This window comes from Cordyceps militaris, assembly GCF_000225605.1.
Source record: "Cordyceps militaris CM01 unplaced genomic scaffold CCM_S00003, whole genome shotgun sequence".
NCBI classification, from domain to species: domain Eukaryota; kingdom Fungi; phylum Ascomycota; class Sordariomycetes; order Hypocreales; family Cordycipitaceae; genus Cordyceps; species Cordyceps militaris.
This window is the reverse complement of record NW_006271971.1, coordinates 2,391,590-2,410,828: the sequence shown is the minus strand read 5'-3', so window position 1 is coordinate 2,410,828 and position 19,239 is coordinate 2,391,590. Positions and strand designations below refer to the sequence as shown.

Below are 19,239 nucleotides of genomic sequence, written 5' to 3'. Positions count from 1 at the left end.
TGCCCATCTCGTCCGGCGCGCAGCCGACGGTGACGCCCGCCACGTAGCGGCCGAGGATGGCGCCGCCGAGGCCCAGCTCGGTCGCGGTGCTGCGCCGCATGAGCACCGTCGCGGCCGCGCCGTCCGACACCTGGCTCGAGTTGCCGGCCGTCGAGGCGCCGTCGGCGGCAAACGCCGGCTTGAGCTTGGCGAGCGCCTCGAGCGAGATGGCGTCCCGGATGCCGTCGTCTTGCGTGACGGTGATGGACCGCTCCTCGCCGATTTTGTGCCCTTGCTTGTCGACGTCCTGGAAGCGCGTGTGCACCGGCGCAATCTCGGCGTTGAAGGCGCCCGAGGCCCGGGCCGCGGCCGCGCGGCGGTGGCTCTCGACGGCAAAGGCATCCTGGTCGGCGCGGGAGACGGCGTACCGGCGGGCGACGTTTTCCGACGTCAGGCCCATGGGCATGACGCAGTCGCGGACGTTTTTGTCGGGCGAGTCGCGCAGCGCGGGCCACACGTCCTGCGGCACGGCGCGGCTGCCGTAGTTGCGCGTCATGCTCTCCATGCCGGCGGCGATGCCGGCGGATATGGTGCCGCTGCGGATCTGGTCGGCAATGGCGGCGACGGCCTGCAAAGAGGACGCGCAGGCGCGGTTCACCGTGTGCAGCGTCGTGCTCGTCGGGTAGCCGGCGTGGTTGAGCGCCATGCGCGCGGCCTTGCTGCCGCCCAGCTCGGAGAGCACCACGCCGACGGCCACGTCCTCGACGGCCGCCGGCGGGAGCGCCGGCAGCGCCGCGCGCGTCGCCGCCAGCACCGAGGCGAGCAGCTCCTCCGGGTAGGCGTCCCGCAGACGGCCCTTGTAGGCGCGGCACACGGGCGTGCGCAGGGCGGAAACGACGACGACGTCGGACGCGGAGCGCGCGAGCGTCTCCGCGGCGGTCCGGAGGCTCATGCTTGGATGAGAGGCTAGCGGGCTGTATATGTGTGTATTTCGGGGCAGATTTGTTTTTCAAGGGTTGTATGGCGGATACAGCGTTCTAAGCTGATGACGGGATGGAACAGTGGCTTGTGTGAGATGGATTTTTGATGACGGCCTTCTTTGGAGACCAATTGACCGAGGATGGAGTAAAGAAAATGAGAGTCGCAGTGCAACAAGGGGATGAGAAATCAAGACAGAAGAATGAACGAGGTAAAAAAGAGAAAAAGGAGCACCGGGATAAACGATGAAGCGGAAGGGAAACAGTCGGAGGTCTAAATCTGGGGTAGCTCCCATCCGAAGTGGGCTCCTCACCAACGTTCGGGTAGTGGCGGCGGCAGTTGAGTCTCCTACCCGACTGCACGGCAATGGAGGCGGCAATAATTGATTATCAAGCCATCACAGAGAAGAGGGTCATCTGTTCGAGCGTGTCGAATTTGAAATCTGAAATTGTATCCAGTACTGGCACTATTTTCTTTTCAGGGCCAGTTATAGTTCGTTATATATATCGTAAAAGCAGAGTAAAACTCCCCCAACCATGTTTTCGTCATTCCCTCAAGATGAACAAGACGAAAGTCTTGAACAACAAAATGCTATACATTTCCTAAACATCGCATCCACGTCATTAATTCGTAATACATGTCGTAATTATTTGTCCATGTTACTGGTACTGAATCCCGAGTCCTACGCGGCGACCGTTGGCATCCACGCCGGTCCGGGCCTTTTTTGCCGGGCTCCCGTGCTCGCGCCGTGACTTTGCCGCAGCCACCTCGGCATCGGAACCAGATAATCGCCTCTTTTCTGACCGGCTGGAATCTGGTAGTCTGGAGCGGGCCTTGGCAAGGACGGGTTTCACGGGAAGCTGAATCGGACTGCCGTCACGCGAGTCGCCGGAGCTCGCTACGTCGAGGCTCTGACCTGGATGACGGCGGAGGAGGTCGGCGGCAGCTTGACTGGCTTGACTGCTAAAAACATCCGTCTCGTTTGCCACGTCAACCTGGCTGCGCATCGACACGTTGGTGCGCGGATCCGTTGCTCTCAGTGCAGCGGCGGTATTCTCGCTCTCGTCGGCGGAGATGGTGCTCTCGCGGCTCTTGCGACCATACCGTCGGTCTGGCGTGACGGGCTCAAAGTATTTCTGCGTGTACATATATCGGGGTTCAGTCTGTGGCACCAGGTGAGCGGAGGGCAACAGGCCAGAGTGTGCGCCACGGGGGTTGTTGATTGGTGTGGTCGGGAGGGACGACATGGACTGGGCGTTGCGGCTGTGCATGCGGTTTTGGCGAGGGGTAGTGCGCGGCAGCGGAGCAGGCGTCGAGGGAGCACTGTTGTTCTGATTGTCTTGGTTCATAGCCTGGAGAATCATGCTCAGACCGTGCTGGTTCTCGGTGCCGTGCGCACGAGCAGAATTGCGCGCCTGGGGAATATGTGAGCTTTGGCGTGGGGTGAGGGCTCCGTGGAATATGCCGCCGGGGCTGCAGAGCGAATGAAAGTGTTCTCGGTTTTCGCGGATGCGGTTGATGAGTACGTCACGTTCGTCGGCCAAGCTCGTAGTCTCGTCTTCCTTTTGCTGAATGACCTTTTTCGCGGCGCGGACCCGGCGATGCAGGCTGTCAATTTCCTCCTGGGCCGCTTCGTATGATGCCTTCAGGTCCAAGTACTTGGATGTAATGGCGTCTGAGGGAGAGCCAAATTCGCGCTTGGCATGTCTAGAGTGCTCGGCCAAGCAAAGAATATCGACTTGACGGCGAACCATGTCATGCTCGACGGCGGCACGCTTAGACTCCTCGTCGGCCTGCAGGGTCTGCAGCTTCAACTGCAGCTTGTGATGGGCCGTCTCCATCTTGAACTTGTGGTTTTCAGCGATGCACGTTTGCAGCATTTCGCGCAGTTGGTCGGCAGAGGCGTCGCTAATCTGCTCAGCGGTTGGCGGGGAGTAGATGGACGAGATGGGGCGGTCGCGCAGGGCGTTTAGTATCGTGGCGGGCGGGGAGACGGGTGCTGTCAGCTGGGATTGTGAAAAGGTCATGTTCCGTCGGTTGGCGGCGGCAGGGAGCTGCGACGAGGGAGGCGGGGTGAGGGAGGAGGGAATGACCATGGCGGATGGTCTGTCGTCGTTGATCTCGGTCTTGAAGGAGGAGTTGGGATCCATGGGAGAGCCAGGGCCTTCCGTGGAGGGCAGAGTGACCTGTGATAATACATCCTGCACATGATCCATTGGTGTGGTCGGAGCAGGCGGGCTCGTGCGACGTTGTTGCTGACGGTCCGTGGCCGGGCGGGCGGCCATGTTTGTGCGAGGTGAAGCTATTGCGACCAAGTGAAGCAGTAGCGGAGAGGTTTGGTAATTGGTGGCGTAATTCTTTTAGAATGTTGCGATGAAGGAAGGAGAAGAGGCGCCAATATGAAAGATGAGTCGATGTCCCTGACGAAGGGTTGGATGTCTCAGAACGCGATGGCCGGGAGCGAACCGAGAATTATTGTTATTAGCACGGTGCAGCCGAAACCAAACAAACGAGGAGTTGGGAGCAAGTCGTGTGCGCCAAATGTAACGGAGGGGTAGAGAATGGTCACAAAACAGAAGAGCGACCAAAGAGGAGTTGAAAGTTTAATGGCTCGTTCCAATTTTTTTGGGTTAAGAAGGTTGTTGAGGAGAAAAGTTAAACGGGTGGGTGGTGGGATAGAAGTGAAGCGTGAAGCAGTTTGTCGCGGGCGCAGGCGCTGAAGGAGTCGACTTGGGCGCGCGTGCGTGCCCGTTGCTGGGCAGAAATAGAAATGGCCAGAGAACAGGACAACGCTTGAAAAAATTACATGGCGAGGGGGAAAAGCAGGGGAAGCAGGGGGGCAACAGGGGCCAAGGGAAGAGGTTGGTGACAGGTGGTGGCGCTAACTCCAGAGTAGGAGCGCTAGAATCTGCTTGCCGGTGCAGGGACAGGGGTTGATAGGGGTGATTGGGTAATTACCTCTCTGCGCTTGAGCACTCCTTTGGGGTGGTTGGTCGGCTGGATTTTCATCTCAGCATGCGTTTCAACCTGATGAAAAGGAAGAAAAAAACGTCGGATTGTCTAACTTGTACAATTACAGCCAGATGAGTGGCTGTAAGATGCCTACCCAGGTAACTACCTACCTACCTAGGTCGAAGGTAGAAACGGAAGTCCGACACCCACCAAGCTCTCCTGCAACCGACCGACAGTCGATGCAGTTTCGCTTACACCACCACATTTTTTAGGCTTTTATCCAGACGCGTACGACGCATCCGTCCACCATCCATCCCAACGTCAAATGTCCTCTGGTTCATCTTGTTTCATTCTTTTACGCTATGCTAACTACCCCAAATATTACTCGCCATCATTGTCGTATACCACATCCCTGCCTACCATGGGCAACAAACGCTCAATTCTCCTCATAGAACTGCGCTAACTCTTCATCGCCATGTTCTGCCAGCCAGTTCAGCCCTTTGACCCATTCATCATTCACCCGACCCTGCTTGCTCCGAATCTCGACTAGTGCCCGAAATGCCACAGCCTCGCGCGCGTAGAACCCGGCCGCCGTAAACGGAAATACGACGCTCTCGCCTTGGTCCTGCACCGCCTGCCTCTCCACCGCCTCAGCGAACCGATGCCCGCGCTCCCATCTATTCCTAACCGCCTCTAGAGCCTCTCCTTGTCCTGGTATCGCCGCGTCGATGCCCATGGACCGGGGCAGCCGATGCAGCGCGGCCTCTGGCAGAGCCACGACCGAGCCCCAGTCCAGGACGGTCAGAATGTTAAACTCGGCGTCCACCAGCACCTTGTTCAGATCCAGGCCGTAATTCGCCAGCCCAAAGCCCCCTCGACTTTCTTCTTCTTCTTCCTCGTCCGTCTCGGAAGCAAACGATGCTGCTGCCACCCTTGCAAACCCATGCAGCACCGCCACCTGTCCGTCCACGGCTGCCGAGCCGTTGGCAGGCCGCCTTGCCAGCCGCTGGGGAAAGTCGCGGTAAAACGCCGCAGCCGAACCGTACGGCCCCGATAGAGTCTCGGCGATGGGGCCCGTCGCGAAGGCCCCCAGGTTGCTGCTCTCTCTGTAGATGGATCCAATCTTTGGGAGCCGTACAGCCGCCAAACGCGCCATGATGCCCGCCAGCTGCCCCCAAAACTTGTCTCGGAATTGCGGCGGGATGCTGCCCTCGTCGGCACCAGGGCTATACAATCTAGACACGGCTTCCGCAGTGCTTCCAGGGATGTACTCCAAAAGCACAAACACGGACCCAACCCGGTTGTCAATATCAAGATTGAAGCCGTGCACCTCGGGTACCCGAATATCTGTGTTTTGTCTGCCATCCGCGTTAATGCCTCGCATGCACCCACCTCACTTCACCAACCGAGTCAAGATGCGTACCGGACAAATGCCATCGTTGCGAGCTCGGAACTCAACGCTATGCTGAGGGCGTGGGAGCTCGGCTCCTTGTCGCCCCAAATCGGTGGCATCCGCAGTCGGGCCACCCACTCCACGCCGTCCTCGAAGCGCAGCTTGCGCACCATGTGGTGGCGGCCGACCGTAAATTCGGCAGACATGTCGCAATAGATGCCCTGGCGCAGGTTCGAGGCGTACTCGCACAGCGCGTCCTCGCGCGTGTACTTGAGGAACTGCACGATACGCTCCGCGTACTCGTCGGTGTATTCCTTTGCGCCCGTCCACGCGGCGCTCCCCACGATGATTGCGCTTCTCATCTTGAACTCGAACGTGGGATTTCTCTACCTACCGTTTAGCTGGGATTGGCCGGAGAGCATGGAAAGTGGCAGTTTGGATCTCGTGTTGGGAGCCCTTTTGCAGCTCGTGCCCGCCCGCCTTTTCGGCGCCACCAATGCATTCACACCCTTGACTCCTGGGCCATGCGAACCAATCAAGGCGACCGCACCTTTTTTTGGCTACCCATCGCCAATAAATAGACACCCGCCCGTAACTCAATGTCTCGTAAATGTTTGCCTTTCCGATCCGAGCCCATCGCTGCCCGTAAGCTTGGCACTGAGGTGCCACCTAAACCGTAGATTGTGATGGCGAATGTGGCAGGAATGCGGCAACTTGGGGGATCTGTAGTCTATATCGAGGTGTGCTAGACTATTCAAGCGTTGTTTTTTGTTCCTCTTCATAAGCCTAGCAGACAAGAAATGCCCAACTGCACGGCCGGGCAGATGTGGCTCTTTCCGCCAACCTCACTCAGCCTGACGCTCCCACTGCAACTACAGCGTCCTTCAGGACCACGCCGCGCCACAAGTTTACAGCGTAGTTCTTTCTTGTTGCGCCTTGGAAACAAAACAACTTAGACTATATGGGCCTACTATTTTCGTCCTACGGTTCATCGTGCGCCTCGTCCCAAGCATCACCAGGCCTTCCCTGCCGCGGGGGTTTCGGACTGCCGTCACACATCTCACCGTGACACCACCTCCCTGACACGTCAGCGAGCCGCTGACAGCTGTGCTGTGCAATGTAGCACCGGCCGGGCGTTGTCACGGACCGCAGTAGAATGAATGTGGCTACCCGTCTTGCCGAATACGTGTAACACGATCTGCGGATTTCACCGAGGACTTCCTGGGTCCGTATACGGTTGTTCGCAGCTTGGCGTGGACGACAAAGAGGAATGGGAGAATGACCATTTTATGGTACATGAGCAAAGAATTTAGCGGGGAGCTGTATTGTTCTTCGTTCGAAGGGGTGACACAACCGACGGCAACTACGGCAAAGCGAATCGTTGCGGCCAAGATTATATATTTGTATCTATACACCGTCTATAGCATATTGCAACACAAATGGCACGTCAGTCTATCAGAGAACGCCGATTACACCTCTAGGAAAGCCCAAAATAAAGCACCCCAGCTCAGAACCCGGACAAACAGAATTATGTTCTTTGTGGAGGGAGCAGACCTGATTCGTTCGCTGCGGTAGCTAAAATCATGGTCAGATAGAAAAACACACAACTCTTTCTTCTGTCCGTACACATACCAGGACAAAAAATAGGCTGATGTTTTATTAGCCAGAACAGGATTTTCAAACAGTCACGCGACCTTCGCCTGCGCTCTTGATGCTGTCCTCGTCCGTGTCCTCGGTCCTCTTGCGGTCTCTCCTTTTGGCCACCACCTTGGCCACCCTGCGGACCACCTTGCTCACCAGCAATCCGAGCAAGATGACCGGCCAAAAGAGCAGCACCGCCAGCCACCAGGACGCCACCAGCGCCTTGTCGCGGCGCGTGCCCGCCGAGTCCAGGTACCACTCGGGCACCCACCGTCCCGCGCGGCCGCGGCCGTTGATGCACAGGATGCAGCCCGCGCCAAACATCACCCAGCCGGCCACCGTGATGGGGATCAGCAAGCGGAGAGGGCCGAGGCCGCTGTCGCCGGCCAGAGCGGCGCTGGTGCCATTGAGGTCGTCGGGAGACGCGTTAAAGACTTGCCCGGTGAGCTCGTCGCGCCAGGCAGCGGGCGGTGTAAAAGTAGGGGTTGCGGCGGCCGTGGCCGGTGTTGCAGCGGGGAGAGCCCTGTTGGAAAGGTACATGGCGGAATCGGGGAGGATGGTAGTCCGCAAGGTTCGTCTGTGTCTGTGTCTGGGGTTTGTCTGATGTGGTTGAGCTGCGAACAGACAGAGAGCGTCAAAGTTCCGATAGTGTAGTTGATAATAGAACAAATACTTTGACTGCAATACCCATGGCCCTTTATATATGCGTGAAAAAACATTAGGAAGAAAAAAGGTTTGCAACATGGCCTCGAGTCTGGCCCAGAGGCGGCGCGGTAACGGCGTGAGTGGCGGCTCCTGCCAAACTTTGCAGTTTCTCGTGGCCACTTGCCTGCATTCTGTAGAAGAAGGTTTGCGAAAAAGAAAACCATAATTATTAATTCTACATATATTCTCAGGCGCTTTTTTGGGGGGTGTGCGCCATGCCAACCTACATCACCTGCTTGACTCCATCACCATGAGGTGGTGCACGTGTTCTTGCAATATTTTCCTGGCGCCGGCTTATCATCTAGTCGTCATCACCATTTTGCTCTTGCCAGCGTTCCATTTCTTCTTCAGGAACACGGCCACGTAGCCAGTGCAGCGTTGCATGTGTTCCTTGCTCCAGAATATTCCACCTAGGTACTTTGAATCTGTTGGCAGAGACATCAAGACGCTCAAGACCGCCAACGCCTCCAAGAAGACCTATCCTGGGGTCTAGTTGGCCAATTTCATTGTTGGCAACTTCCACAATTTTCAAGCCTTTGATCGAGTCTGGTAAAAGGTCTGCGATTTGATTGTTGCTGGCAAGCAATATGCGTAGACGTGGGAACTTGTCTAAAAGGCCCCGAGGCAGACTCGTCAGGCGGTTGGTCGAAATATCGAGGGTCTCAAGAGAGGGCGCATCAAGGTACTCCAGCAAAGGTTCTAGAGACGTAATCCTGTTTGCAGCCAAGTTGAGCTCCTTCAAAGCAAGTAGCTCAAGAGGTTGCTGCAAATAAGTGGCTCCAGCAAGCTGGTTATTTGCTAGTGAGAGCGATGTGAGGCTTCTCGCAACAATGACCAGGTTGTCGGGAAAGGAAGAAAAGAGATTGTGGTGAAGAAGTAGCTGTCTCACCGGTTGCCTGTCATTAGCACCGGCGCACTTGACGGCATCTAGCACGGAGCTGCCCGTGCGAGACCGGTCGAGAACTCCGCCAGCTTTGACTTGCCAATCCTCAAGCACAGGCATATGGATTTGCGTCTGAACGCTGTCCATGGTTTGAGAGCGAGATCGTGATGGCGAGTGGGGACGCGATGTTGGCGGCGTCGTAAAATGGTCTTCGGCGTCAGACTTCACCTCATCGTCAGCAAAATGCTCGGCGGTCTGAAATTTGCCAGCTCCTACCCGCTTTCCCATGATTCCGACTATATTCTCGCCCTGTTCCTGATAAGGAGGTGGTGGCTCCAATCTTCCAGCAAGAATTTCTTTCAGCTCATCAGTCGTGGCAGTGACAAACTTCTTGTCACGAAGTGGATTACCGCTAAGTCGAATCATGGACAGGCTATCCATTCGCGAAAGCTCCGGCGGCACCACGCGGATATCGTTGCCGGAAAAGTCGACCTGTTTCAGCTTCGTGAGGCTCATGAAGCTTTCCGGAATGGCTTCAATACCATTCTCATCGAGAGTCAAAGTGAGCAAGCTTGACCAGGACGACATGTCTGGCAGCTCTTGCAGCCTGTTCATTGACGCCGACAGCGTATGTAAAGCAGGAAAGCTGATGTGTGTAGTAGATGGCATCAGGTATTTGATTTGATTGCATGATACATCTAGCGTCTGTAGTGTTCGCATTGACTCGATGGGGTCCTCAATTAGAGTGCCAGTCAGCTTGTTCTTACGGAGAACGAGTTGGCTTAGAGGCAGGTCGGCGAGATCGGCAAACGAAATGGACTCGAAGCTGTTTTCGCCCAGTTCCAAGATCCGAAGACGGCTCATTTTGTGCATGTCTTCCGGAAGACTCGATAGCTTGTTGTCGTGCAAATCCAGCAGTTCTAGTCCATCAAGTAGAGAAATGGCGGCATTCAACGGACCGGAAAGGTTATTGCTCGCGAGCTTCAAGTCTCTGAGAGCCGTCATCTGTGACAGAATTTGAAGACAGTTGTTGTCAAGATTGTTTTTGGACTATTCTTGTAAGCAATATGTCTCCACGCGCGGGCGATTGGACATACCAGATTGAGAGATGTCAGTTGACTAAGGCGTCGAAATCCAATAGGCACCGCTGCAAGTTTATTACCGTGGAAGTCCATGGTTTCCAAACCTCCAAATATATTTGGCGGGGCATCATCATCATTGTCCACGTCGAACTCATCGGGTATCGTGTCAGGAAACAGAATATCGTCCAGGCTCTCGAATTGATTATCAGCAGCAACGAGACGAGTCAAATCAACACTCTCTGCCCAACTGCCACCGCCGGACATGGAATCCAGGTTGTACATGTTGAGGACCTCGACGGGCATCTCTTTGAGACCCAAAGCGGCAATGTTCAGACGGCCGCTGGTTCGGCCGGTAGAGATGCGCTGTTGGAGCACCTTGACGCCGGCAGGTTCGGCCTTGGTCTGCCCAAAGGGATCAGGGTTGTCTTCCATGGCCGAGTTCCTGCCGCCACCCAAAGAGATGGGTGCAAAATGTGACTTGGAGGGCGATTCTATCTTTGAAGCTTTTTCCGGCTTCGAAGACGATTCTAGCTTTGCAGAGGCTTTCCTAGCGGCCTTTGCTTTTGATATTTGATCCCGGAGCGCAGCAGACGATTTCCTATGTGCAAGACCTGGACGATCTTCAGAGGCAGCAGCAACGCGGGTTTTGGCGAGCGACGGGGGCGCGATGGAACCATCCCAATTCTGGTCTTCTGCTTCGGAAGGAGGTGCATTTCGACTGGCTGCCGGTAAAGCTGGCTTTTTGAATAGGCCATTAGAAGATGGCTTGGACTTGAGGGATTTTGCAGGCGCAGGTCGCGACTTGAGTGGCGTGTGCGTGGGTTGCTTGTCGGGGCTTGGGCTCCTCGCAGGCCAGGCTTTGGAGGCCGATGTCAGCGAAGGTTTTTTACCAATACGCGAGTTTGGTGTCTTAGTTAGCAGCCTGTCTCTTGCTCTCTCAGGAGTGCCGTCAATGGTGGACAGAGCAGATCTATATGCTGCACCGTATCCGTCATTGTCAGCTCTGGAACCTGGGCGGCTCGACGACCTCGAGTGTGGGCGCCCGGAACCATCAGAGTTATAGCTAGAGCCAGGTCTAGAGCCGATACTGCCTGATCGTGAGCGAGGTCGGGCATGGTCGAAGAATGACGAAGTCTTTCGGTTGACCGCTGGTGAAGAAGCAAGGGTCTCCATTGTGCGTTCAGACAACGACGGCCGAGGCTTCCTGGATTGGGTATTAGGTGTTTGGAGGTGTTTGGGGATTTCTGTAGGGATATCGGGTATATAATCTTCAATCGGGGAGGCGTCATCATCCGGAAGTAGGCCGGCAAGGCTGGCCCGTCGACTGCCTGCAAGCTCGTAACAATCGCGGTCGGCCACCGTAGAAGCCCTGCTGGGAATTCGGTCGACGAAGAGGCTCGTACGTCTCTGAGAAGTTGAAGCGACTCTGTTGCCAGGAGGTCGCTGCGCTATCGGGCGACTGACGCTGGCCGGACGGAGCTGCTCCCGAGAGCTCGCTGGTCTCAAAGTGGTGCCCCCAAGCGACTTGCGCACCTTGGGATTGTGAAGCTCATGGGTGCCGGCCGGACCCGGCGGCGGCGCCATGGGAAGCCGGGCTGGAGAGGCAGTCGGAGCATTCGGAAGGGCAGTCGATAAGGTCGGACGGGGAATGCCAGATGAACGAGGGACTGGCAAGCGAGAAGCCCGTGTGCTGCCTGGTCGTTGCGTTGGACCGTCCATGTTGGGGACGCGTCCGAGTGTGGAGATCCGCAGCAAGTCAGAATCCCTTTTCTTGTCAATTCCAAGAGACGAAAAGGCGGCAATAGCAAAAAAAGACTGGCCAAATTCACGGCACGGGGAAGGAGAGGAGGAGATGTTCGAAATGTTACGTGTTGGCAGGGAAGCTTATGCAAAGTACCCCGCACAATGTAAACAAAGGAGCGTGTAAGTTGTTGCCGCTTGAAAAGAGGTGACGACGCGATTTTTTTTTAGTCTCGGTGCAACAAACGAAGAAGATGCAATTCAGACAGAACTTTGCAAAGTTTGTAGCCTTTTTAGAAGTTGAGTCTCCTGATGGACATATTACAGCTGCAATTTAGCTTGCCGACAGGGGTGCATCCGGACGGAACAGGATGACTTCAGGGGTAGATGTGATGGTGGAGTATCAATTTGGCACTTATTTACACTGGTAATAGTGAATGAAATAAGTAGGTAGTTATGCCAAGCTCGCTGCGGCCTATTCCTGTCGCTGCCCCCAAGACCGTGCAAAAACAGACAAGTCGTGTAACTTGTTAGCAAGGGCACACGCCTTCTTCAATGTGACGCTCGCATAGCATCTCACATCGACGTCAAAGGGGATTCGTTAACTAGCTAGCCCTGCGACTTATCCGCATGGTTCGCCGACTCGTCGTTGAAAGATATTGCCAATTTAAAATTGCCCCTTCTTTTCGGCAAGCAACCAATAACAGACTTGTACTTATTACCGAGTGAATACAAAGACGAATGGTGGAATAACTAATAAGCGATAACTAATCTTCGATGTTTTTGATAACCATCCTGACTTTTTTGTCGCCATCCCCCAATCTCTACATTATTAATAGATCGCGGCCCGCAAAGGCGACCAACGAGGACAATAACAACCACGTTTGCCACTGAGAGAAGGCCAATTTGATGGTAACCTTGGATGGATTATATGGGAAACATCGGCCAGCATGTCCCACAAAACTACAGAGGATGTGATGGATCGTGCGGCGGAAACATGATGGAAGAAGACATATATGCAGCATATTTAAATATAACAACGAGTCGTCGTCATGCGCCGTAATAAGTATGAGAATGTATTGTCCAAACACCCTCGCAAGGGTAGCACGCCTTGCCACGTCGACGTGATTCTGTCGCCTCTCGAGGCTGTGCCCTCCAGATGCTTCTTCCGCGCGGGGCCGAGCAAGTTGACGAGCCTATTTCTATTATGCAGCCTATTTCTATTCTGCAAAAAAAAAAAAAATACCGTTGAAGTAGGCACCACTTACTAATACTCTGACTTGGTCTCACAAAATGCACTGCCTCTGCTTCAGCTGCTGCCTGGGGCAGGCAGAGAGCGATGTCATGTATCATCTCCCGCCTTGTGTTACTAGCAGCCCATCACAAGGCAGCCTCACTGTAAGCCAACTTGCAATACCGTCCTCAGCGAAAGAGTAGCCGCTTCCAGATCTACGAGATCTGAGAAAATGTGCTCAAAACCCCCCCTAACATGCCCGATAACAGCACCTAGGCCTCTACGACGAGGCAAAGACTGCCGCCTTTCTGTAGTACTTGTCACATCTGCTTTGCCTCCTGCACCATGACCGGTGTGTTCGGGCTTACCCATTCTGAAATTTACATCTACACTCGGACATACCCGTTCCAAAACCATCTGTGTGTAGTCCAGTAAGTAAGGAACCTGCTGCATGACTCTGTGAACCGTGAACCGTTTACAGCCCGATTCATCACCTGCAGCGTGTCAACAGAGATCTGCATCCAGGCCGGGTGGCATGTTTGGACTCTCATGTAGAGTCTTAACCGTGCAACTGAGTGGATCAATAGTGTAGGGGGGACCGTGGTTGAGTTCGGCGAAGCTGCCTATGGTGTACGACAAGTCTTTGCCACGTTCTCGCTGCTCTCGCGGCTCTTAGTCTCCGTATACACTCATGAGTTAAAATTGACATACGACGAAAGCCAAAGCTTTGAGAAGCACACACCTATCATTAGCAGGTTGTCCCCTGCCCGATTATACACGTCGGAAACTTCGTAGTGATGCGTGCAGCATGCAGCATGCTCAAACAATTCCTACGTAGGCTACCAAATGGGACGCTTGGTACAAGGCAGAACATATTGGTCAATTTCACAACGATAGGTGAGGTAGATGTGGCAGAGACTGGTTGTGTTGATGCCTCTTGTACTCCTCGACAAGGCTTCAGCCAAGTGCTACAGCTCCCTCAGACTGGCTTAAACGCCGTGGTCATCCAGATACATATAAGGCCACAGTCTATAATGAAGACTTTCTGTATACACACACAATATAATCCATCTACAGAGCAAACCATTATAGAATAATGGCCCCCCCAGCCGCATGCATGCACTGTCAGTGTATTATGCCCAGCACCGCCGCGGTGAATTGTCTCCAGTGCGAATTCCATCCATGGACTATGTGCGACAGCGAGGATTGTGCGAAGCTTCCACCTGTTAAGCACAGCCCAAAGTAAGTACCTACAGGCCTGCGAGTACAGTTGGTACTGTCCAGTGGCTAAGTGTTGACAGGAAAGACGATGAACGGAGAACGAAGCCCGATGATGATGATGCAGATGAGACATAATGAGATACGCAGGGATTACACTCTACTTATTTCCTACCTTTTTATTTAGCAAATGAGAAGAATCCCTTGTCTCTCTTTTGGGCGCAGCTTATCAAACTCGACTTTTCCTCGCGACTATCTTGCTTCCATAGCGGTAGTTCCCACTCCGGGGGGAAGAAGCCAGCCGTCTCCCAATCAATAATGGCCATAATTTTATACGTCTGCGGATGAACCAAGATATTTTGACGGTCGAGATCAGTGTGGCAAAACGAGTAGTCGCCCTCCACCGACGGCCACACGCGGGTGTCCTTTGCCTTCCAGAATCGGTGGGGTGGGATGATGGGCATGTCCGTGTCTGGACCTCCCATGCGCCGTGAGCGTAGATTGCGCAGCTGCGGCAAGACTTCAGCCTCTAGCTGCGCGGTGACCGCAGCGACAGCAGCGTCGATCCTGGACGCTGGGATATCGCAGAGCTCGACTGCTCCGTCAACCCAAGCCGTTTTAAGAGAGACGAGGCCATCTAACGTTTGCAGATCCAGGACTTCTGGGACCGGAATCGTTGTGTTAGCACGTAGAAATCGCAGCACGGCTGCTTCGTTTCTCAGTCGATCTGCAATGTAGGGGTTCACGGCTGGGTTGCCGTAGATGTCGTTTCCGAGCTCGGTCGAGTGTGGCTGCCGCTTGATCATGGCGCTCTCAGTCACGTAGTATGATATTGACCTCCCTATATACTGCGACCTGATGCTTCCGTCGGAGGCGGAAAGGGTTGGGGGAAAGTTGTCCACGCGTGGTTCGGCGGCCTGACACACCGCATGCACAGCACGGAGTGCATCGATGTGGCTAGGCATCTCCTGGGAGGGCGGTTAACGGACGTTTTCTGGACTGAGCACGATTCTGGCTTGCCTCTTCTGGTTGCTCTTGTGTTGCCGCCCGTGCGGGGCCGTCGTCAATCGCTGAAGATGGCTCCATGATGGAAGTCGTGATGTGAAGGGGGAAGGATCGCAAGTGCGAGCAAGTGTCGAGAGGAAAGCAGAAGGCTACAACATGTGCTTTAGCTGCATATAGCGGAATCTCTGTTTTTCCGATGCTCTACCTCTCGTCAAGATCAAAGTCTAAACACTGTTGGAAATAGAGACACAAGTCTACAATACAAGGGCAAGTAGCTGGCAGCCCCGTCCTTTTCAGCCCTTCTCCCATCTCACAAGAATCTCCTGCACAGAGTCGTACACTGCTTTCCTCGCATCTTCACGGCTCGTTTTGTCGGCGAAGAGCCCATCATAAGCCGTGTGCATATGTCGTACATGCGCCACCACCGCCAGCCGCACCTTGTCCTCCATGTCCAACTTGGACGTCCTACCTACCCTGCCGCTGTGTTTCTTCAGTGCGCGCTGCAGCACCCTGTCCACGTCCGCAGAGGGCATTCCGGGGTACTTGTTCCGCAGCGCTGTTTCAAAGGCGCTCCGTGTAGTCTCGTCGCGGGCCGTAACCACGGCTCGTCGCGTGGCACGCGTTTGGCGCTCCTCCTCGTAGACCTCGTTGATGATGTGCCTAGGCGCGCGCAGACCCAGGATCCTAGACCCGGCCCGCACGACATAAAGCGTCTTGCCCGCCTCGGTGGTCTTCCGACGGCATAGGGCCGTCATGAAAGCGTAGCCTTTGCGCAGAAGCTTGTAGCCCTTGGGCATCGGCGCGCTTGGGGAGACGGTGATTTCGGTAAAGACCATTTTTGCTGGTGGGCGTCAAGAGCGGCTTGACAACCACCGCCGACGATGATGGTAATATTGAGATTCGCATAGCCGCATCGGTGCTTTTGTGTGATTTTGGCACAATACGGGATTATGAGCTGTACCGTACTCTAAACAAGGCAGAGTAGAGTCTTGAGCGGACAGCTGGCTACCCGGTCACTGAAGCTGCAGTGGGGCCGCCTTCTGTGTAATTACAGTGGTTGCTACGAATTTCTCACACACCATTTCTTCTCCTGCAAACATACTCTTTGAGAATCGAACAAATGTTAAATACAGTCAGTCACTATTGGTTGACAAACAAAATCGCCGACAATTTACGGCACAAAAACCTCACCGCGTCTGTCCATTAAGTGCGTCCACCATCGCCAATCAAAACGCCCAAACAAAGCGCCCTGATGGCAATGTCCTACACCCTCATCAGACCGCAAGCAACTGCACGATCAGCCGACTTGTGTCATTCGCGCGCCTAGTCTTGTTCAATCACATTCCCAGCGCTTTGAAACTAACTGAATGCCTTCCATCCCTGTAGAAACAAGCTGGACGGCTCATAACCCACCAGCTGCTCGACTCCCACTTCTGCCAGTGACATGCCGTACCATCCGCAGTCTGCAAACAGATCAGCCTGGCCTGCGAAGGAGACATTCGGCAGCACTTCCTCCAGATTCCCATCGAGCGCTTGCTCATTACTGGCCGGACGTGTAGCGGAGTCGCCGCTACTCTCTGTATATGCTCCGGGGCCCCTGCCTTCGTCGTTGCCGTTCGCCGACCGACCGGTCCCATCCGTTGTTTGTGGCACGCCCCGGTCTTTACTTCTCAGCGAGGCTGGACCTGACGAGGCGTTAGCAGTTTACACTATCAGCGGGGTAGCCCCTATGTACATACGGTCTCGCAAGTTTGTAGGATCGGATGACCTCGAGAGGTAGGGCTGCAACGCAGAGCTGAGGACTTCCCACTGTATTGTACAAGTTAATAAGGGGCGCACGAGCTCGCGAGACGCACTGTCAGAAAGCTACTTACCGGTTGCTGCAATGCTCTCCAAGAGTTTCTCAAAATGTCCAAAACTCTGACTATGTCCTGGACCGCAAGTAGCCTGTCGTTGGCTTCATCGGCGTCGGCAGTTGCCTCAGTCGCAACTTGATTGCGCCGAGCAGCGTCCGTGGAAAGAAACACCATTCCCACTACAAATGCGCCGTAGCCCAGAAGCGGAGGCAAACGCGATACGTCCTCGTCGCCATGAAGATACGGCGTCAATAGTTGCTTATATAGATCGGCGTGCTTCAGAACCGTTTCTGCGGCCAGAATCTGTGCCTGACGGTGGTTGTCAAGGTTGCGATCCGCGGGGATCCCGGAGAAGAGCGGAACAACCAGTGAGTGCAAAACGATCTGGCATTGGTGGTAAATGGCGTCATGAAACATGTATATATTCTGGACCTCCATCGTGGAATCATCTTGATAGGCTGAGCTCCTGGCGGAAGTAGCGTCGTGAAACAGGACTGTTGCCAAGTGTGAAAAGTGATGGACAGATGTCAGCTCGCCAGTGGTAATCGACGACGGGCGGTCTTTGCAGAGAAGCTGAACTTTTGCCCTAGAGCAGATTTGTTAGCGATTCGTAATAGTTTGCTCTGTCCAACAGACCCTTCGTACCAAACGCCAATCATTTTGATCAGGGAACCGCTTGCGGTAGCAGGGCGAGTTTCGGCCTCGGAAGGTCGAAGCTGTACCGAAATAGCGTGCCAGTACTTATCCATAGTCTGGTTATAAGTTACTCTCCAGCCTTGGGAGCTCGAGGCAATGGAGCCTGGGAGCGGTAGCATGGCAGCCTCCTTCCACGCCGATTCGACGTATGGCTCAGGCTCCATCACAATACAGGTAGAGATCCAGCAAGCCCAGAAACACCGGCGACCAAGTTCAACTTCGAGGGTTTCGCCGGAGATGTCTATCTCACGAGGAAGCCTTTTGTCGAAGCCAAGGACCTGTGATGCTCGATAGGCGAGAGCTGCCGCCTTGTCAGCTCCAGGTCTGGGACCCAGATTCCAACGAGACTTGAGGAGTTGGGATTCGAACGCTCCACGACTTACCAATACACAAGTCTCCCGAGTGAGGTTGCCCGACGCCAAACCAATACAGCTGTACGCACTGCAATGCTTGGACGACCATGAGAGATGGGGACTGCATGACCAGCTGCATGGCTTCGGTCAGGGCAGCTTTGGCCCACGGAAGTCCCGAGGATTGATACACACTTAGTATCGCAAGTTCTTCATTGGAAGTGGTTCTCGATCTGTTCTCGTCGCTCCTCGGATGAAGGAAACTAGAGAGTTATGTTAGTGCAACATGAACATGGCGTCATGGACGGAGGGACGCAGCATACAGAGTAGCCATGGCAAACAATGCTCGCAGTAGAGCTCGGTGGATTGTGCCCTCAATATACTGTTGGAAGAGGAGAGGCTTGTGGAATAGAATTGACGCATTGTATATACGTGCAAAGTATATTTCCAGCAAGGCAAGACCAAGCGAGGTCGGCGGCAACGGAGGCGGTTGGCCAGCTTCGAGGGCAGACTCGTTTGGGAGCGAAGTTGACTTGCGCAGCTGATTTTGATAGGACTGAGGCACAGCCAGTCAGAAAAATGTGGCAATGAGATACCTTGCCTCTTTCTGCTAGTGGCACTTACACCGGAGAGCACAGGATATTCCGTCACCATGCTCGTGGATGCGTAGCCCACGACATTACCAGTGGCAGCAGCATGCTCTACAGGGTACTGCCTCTGAACAGGTGACCTGGAAATGTCAGATGACAGAAGAGCAGGACGTTCGCCTGCCGCCGGTTCCCCCGAGCCTCCCGTCTCTGGGGGCTCGGACACCAGGGCCGGGTGCTGGCCGGCACCGGTACCCTCACCGGTGTCTTCGGTCCGCGCACGCAGCGGCCGCCGCTTGCGCTTACCCCGCGGGCCGCGGCGATCCGGCGGCGCGGGATAGCTGCAGTCGGCGCCGAGTCGACGGCACCGGCTGCACGTAGGACGGCCACGATCGCACTTGAGCTTTGCGGGGAAAAAACCATGTCCTCTTAGTAAAAGCTTGCTCCGACGGAAAAGGGCTGCACGGGTGGGAATGGCCCATACCTTTTGCAGGCGACAGCGCAAACAGGCTGTCAGTCCTTCTTTGTCGCTGTTAGGCTGCATGATTGTCATGGGGGGTCGCTGTTGAAAGTACGTTCGGGCCGAATCGGAGCGGCTCACGTGCAGGTCCCGAAATTAAAAGTCCGAATCGGGCCGCTGACGACTTGCCACTCCATCGCCGCGACAGTATAAAATTAAGCTAAAAAATAATAATTTAATACTAATGACGCAGTGTTGGCTGTTCAAGCTCGCAATCAATAAGCGAAATGGACTTGGAATATGGGTTTGGGGGCTAGTGGCCTGCTGCCTGGCGACAAGGAGGGAATGAAATGCCACAATGTTCTGGTGATACACTTCTGGATTTTTTGATGTATCGAGAGATGTGATCGCTTCTGAATAAAATTGAAAACAAAAGCAGCCTTGCAGTACCGCCGTTGGTTCGCAGCTGACCTCATAAAT

The 19,239-nt window shown here is 54.7% G+C and overlaps 10 protein-coding genes across 10 annotated transcripts; 3 read left to right on the top strand and 7 right to left on the bottom strand.

Annotated features, from left to right (window-relative positions):
* Positions 1–1,616: 1,616 nt before the first annotated feature.
* On the bottom strand, positions 1,617–3,242 carry CCM_04383 (uncharacterized protein; the record flags this gene model as incomplete). The annotated part of the gene is made up of 1 exon (XM_006669531.1): positions 1,617–3,242. The coding sequence occupies one exon, from the start codon at positions 3,240–3,242 to the stop codon at positions 1,617–1,619; it is 1,626 nt and encodes a 541-aa protein (XP_006669594.1).
* A 1,103-nt stretch (positions 3,243–4,345) lies between these two features.
* Positions 4,346–5,664, bottom strand: CCM_04382 (uncharacterized protein; the record flags this gene model as incomplete). The annotated part of the gene is made up of 2 exons (XM_006669530.1): positions 4,346–5,267; positions 5,333–5,664. 2 exons carry the CDS (start codon positions 5,662–5,664, stop codon positions 4,346–4,348), a joined length of 1,254 nt encoding a protein of 417 aa, XP_006669593.1.
* Positions 5,665–5,722: 58 nt separating this feature from the next.
* CCM_04381 (uncharacterized protein) lies at positions 5,723–6,221 on the top strand (the record flags this gene model as incomplete). The annotated part of the gene is made up of 3 exons (XM_006669529.1): positions 5,723–5,893; positions 5,983–6,042; positions 6,096–6,221. The coding sequence occupies 3 exons, from the start codon at positions 5,723–5,725 to the stop codon at positions 6,219–6,221; spliced, it is 357 nt and encodes a 118-aa protein (XP_006669592.1).
* Positions 6,222–6,979: 758 nt separating this feature from the next.
* On the bottom strand, positions 6,980–7,483 carry CCM_04380 (uncharacterized protein; the record flags this gene model as incomplete). The annotated part of the gene is made up of 1 exon (XM_006669528.1): positions 6,980–7,483. One exon carries the CDS (start codon positions 7,481–7,483, stop codon positions 6,980–6,982), a length of 504 nt encoding a protein of 167 aa, XP_006669591.1.
* Positions 7,484–7,949: 466 nt separating this feature from the next.
* On the bottom strand, positions 7,950–11,332 carry CCM_04379 (conserved leucine-rich repeat protein; the record flags this gene model as incomplete). Its single annotated transcript, XM_006669527.1, has 2 exons — positions 7,950–9,581; positions 9,629–11,332. 2 exons carry the CDS (start codon positions 11,330–11,332, stop codon positions 7,950–7,952), a joined length of 3,336 nt encoding a protein of 1,111 aa, XP_006669590.1.
* Positions 11,333–12,405: 1,073 nt separating this feature from the next.
* Positions 12,406–12,901, top strand: CCM_04378 (uncharacterized protein; the record flags this gene model as incomplete). Its single annotated transcript, XM_006669526.1, has 3 exons — positions 12,406–12,606; positions 12,683–12,751; positions 12,857–12,901. 3 exons carry the CDS (start codon positions 12,406–12,408, stop codon positions 12,899–12,901), a joined length of 315 nt encoding a protein of 104 aa, XP_006669589.1.
* Positions 12,902–12,932: 31 nt separating this feature from the next.
* Positions 12,933–13,382, top strand: CCM_04377 (uncharacterized protein; the record flags this gene model as incomplete). Its single annotated transcript, XM_006669525.1, has 3 exons — positions 12,933–12,939; positions 13,024–13,117; positions 13,175–13,382. 3 exons carry the CDS (start codon positions 12,933–12,935, stop codon positions 13,380–13,382), a joined length of 309 nt encoding a protein of 102 aa, XP_006669588.1.
* A 602-nt stretch (positions 13,383–13,984) lies between these two features.
* CCM_04376 (Protein kinase-like domain) lies at positions 13,985–14,611 on the bottom strand (the record flags this gene model as incomplete). The annotated part of the gene is made up of 1 exon (XM_006669524.1): positions 13,985–14,611. The coding sequence occupies one exon, from the start codon at positions 14,609–14,611 to the stop codon at positions 13,985–13,987; it is 627 nt and encodes a 208-aa protein (XP_006669587.1).
* Positions 14,612–15,103: 492 nt separating this feature from the next.
* On the bottom strand, positions 15,104–15,646 carry CCM_04375 (uncharacterized protein; the record flags this gene model as incomplete). Its single annotated transcript, XM_006669523.1, has 1 exon — positions 15,104–15,646. The coding sequence occupies one exon, from the start codon at positions 15,644–15,646 to the stop codon at positions 15,104–15,106; it is 543 nt and encodes a 180-aa protein (XP_006669586.1).
* A 523-nt stretch (positions 15,647–16,169) lies between these two features.
* CCM_04374 (Fungal transcriptional regulatory protein) lies at positions 16,170–18,956 on the bottom strand (the record flags this gene model as incomplete). Its single annotated transcript, XM_006669522.1, has 8 exons — positions 16,170–16,489; positions 16,550–16,619; positions 16,685–17,252; positions 17,303–17,663; positions 17,746–17,975; positions 18,036–18,268; positions 18,337–18,829; positions 18,901–18,956. 8 exons carry the CDS (start codon positions 18,954–18,956, stop codon positions 16,170–16,172), a joined length of 2,331 nt encoding a protein of 776 aa, XP_006669585.1.
* Between the last annotated feature and the right edge of the window lie 283 nt (positions 18,957–19,239).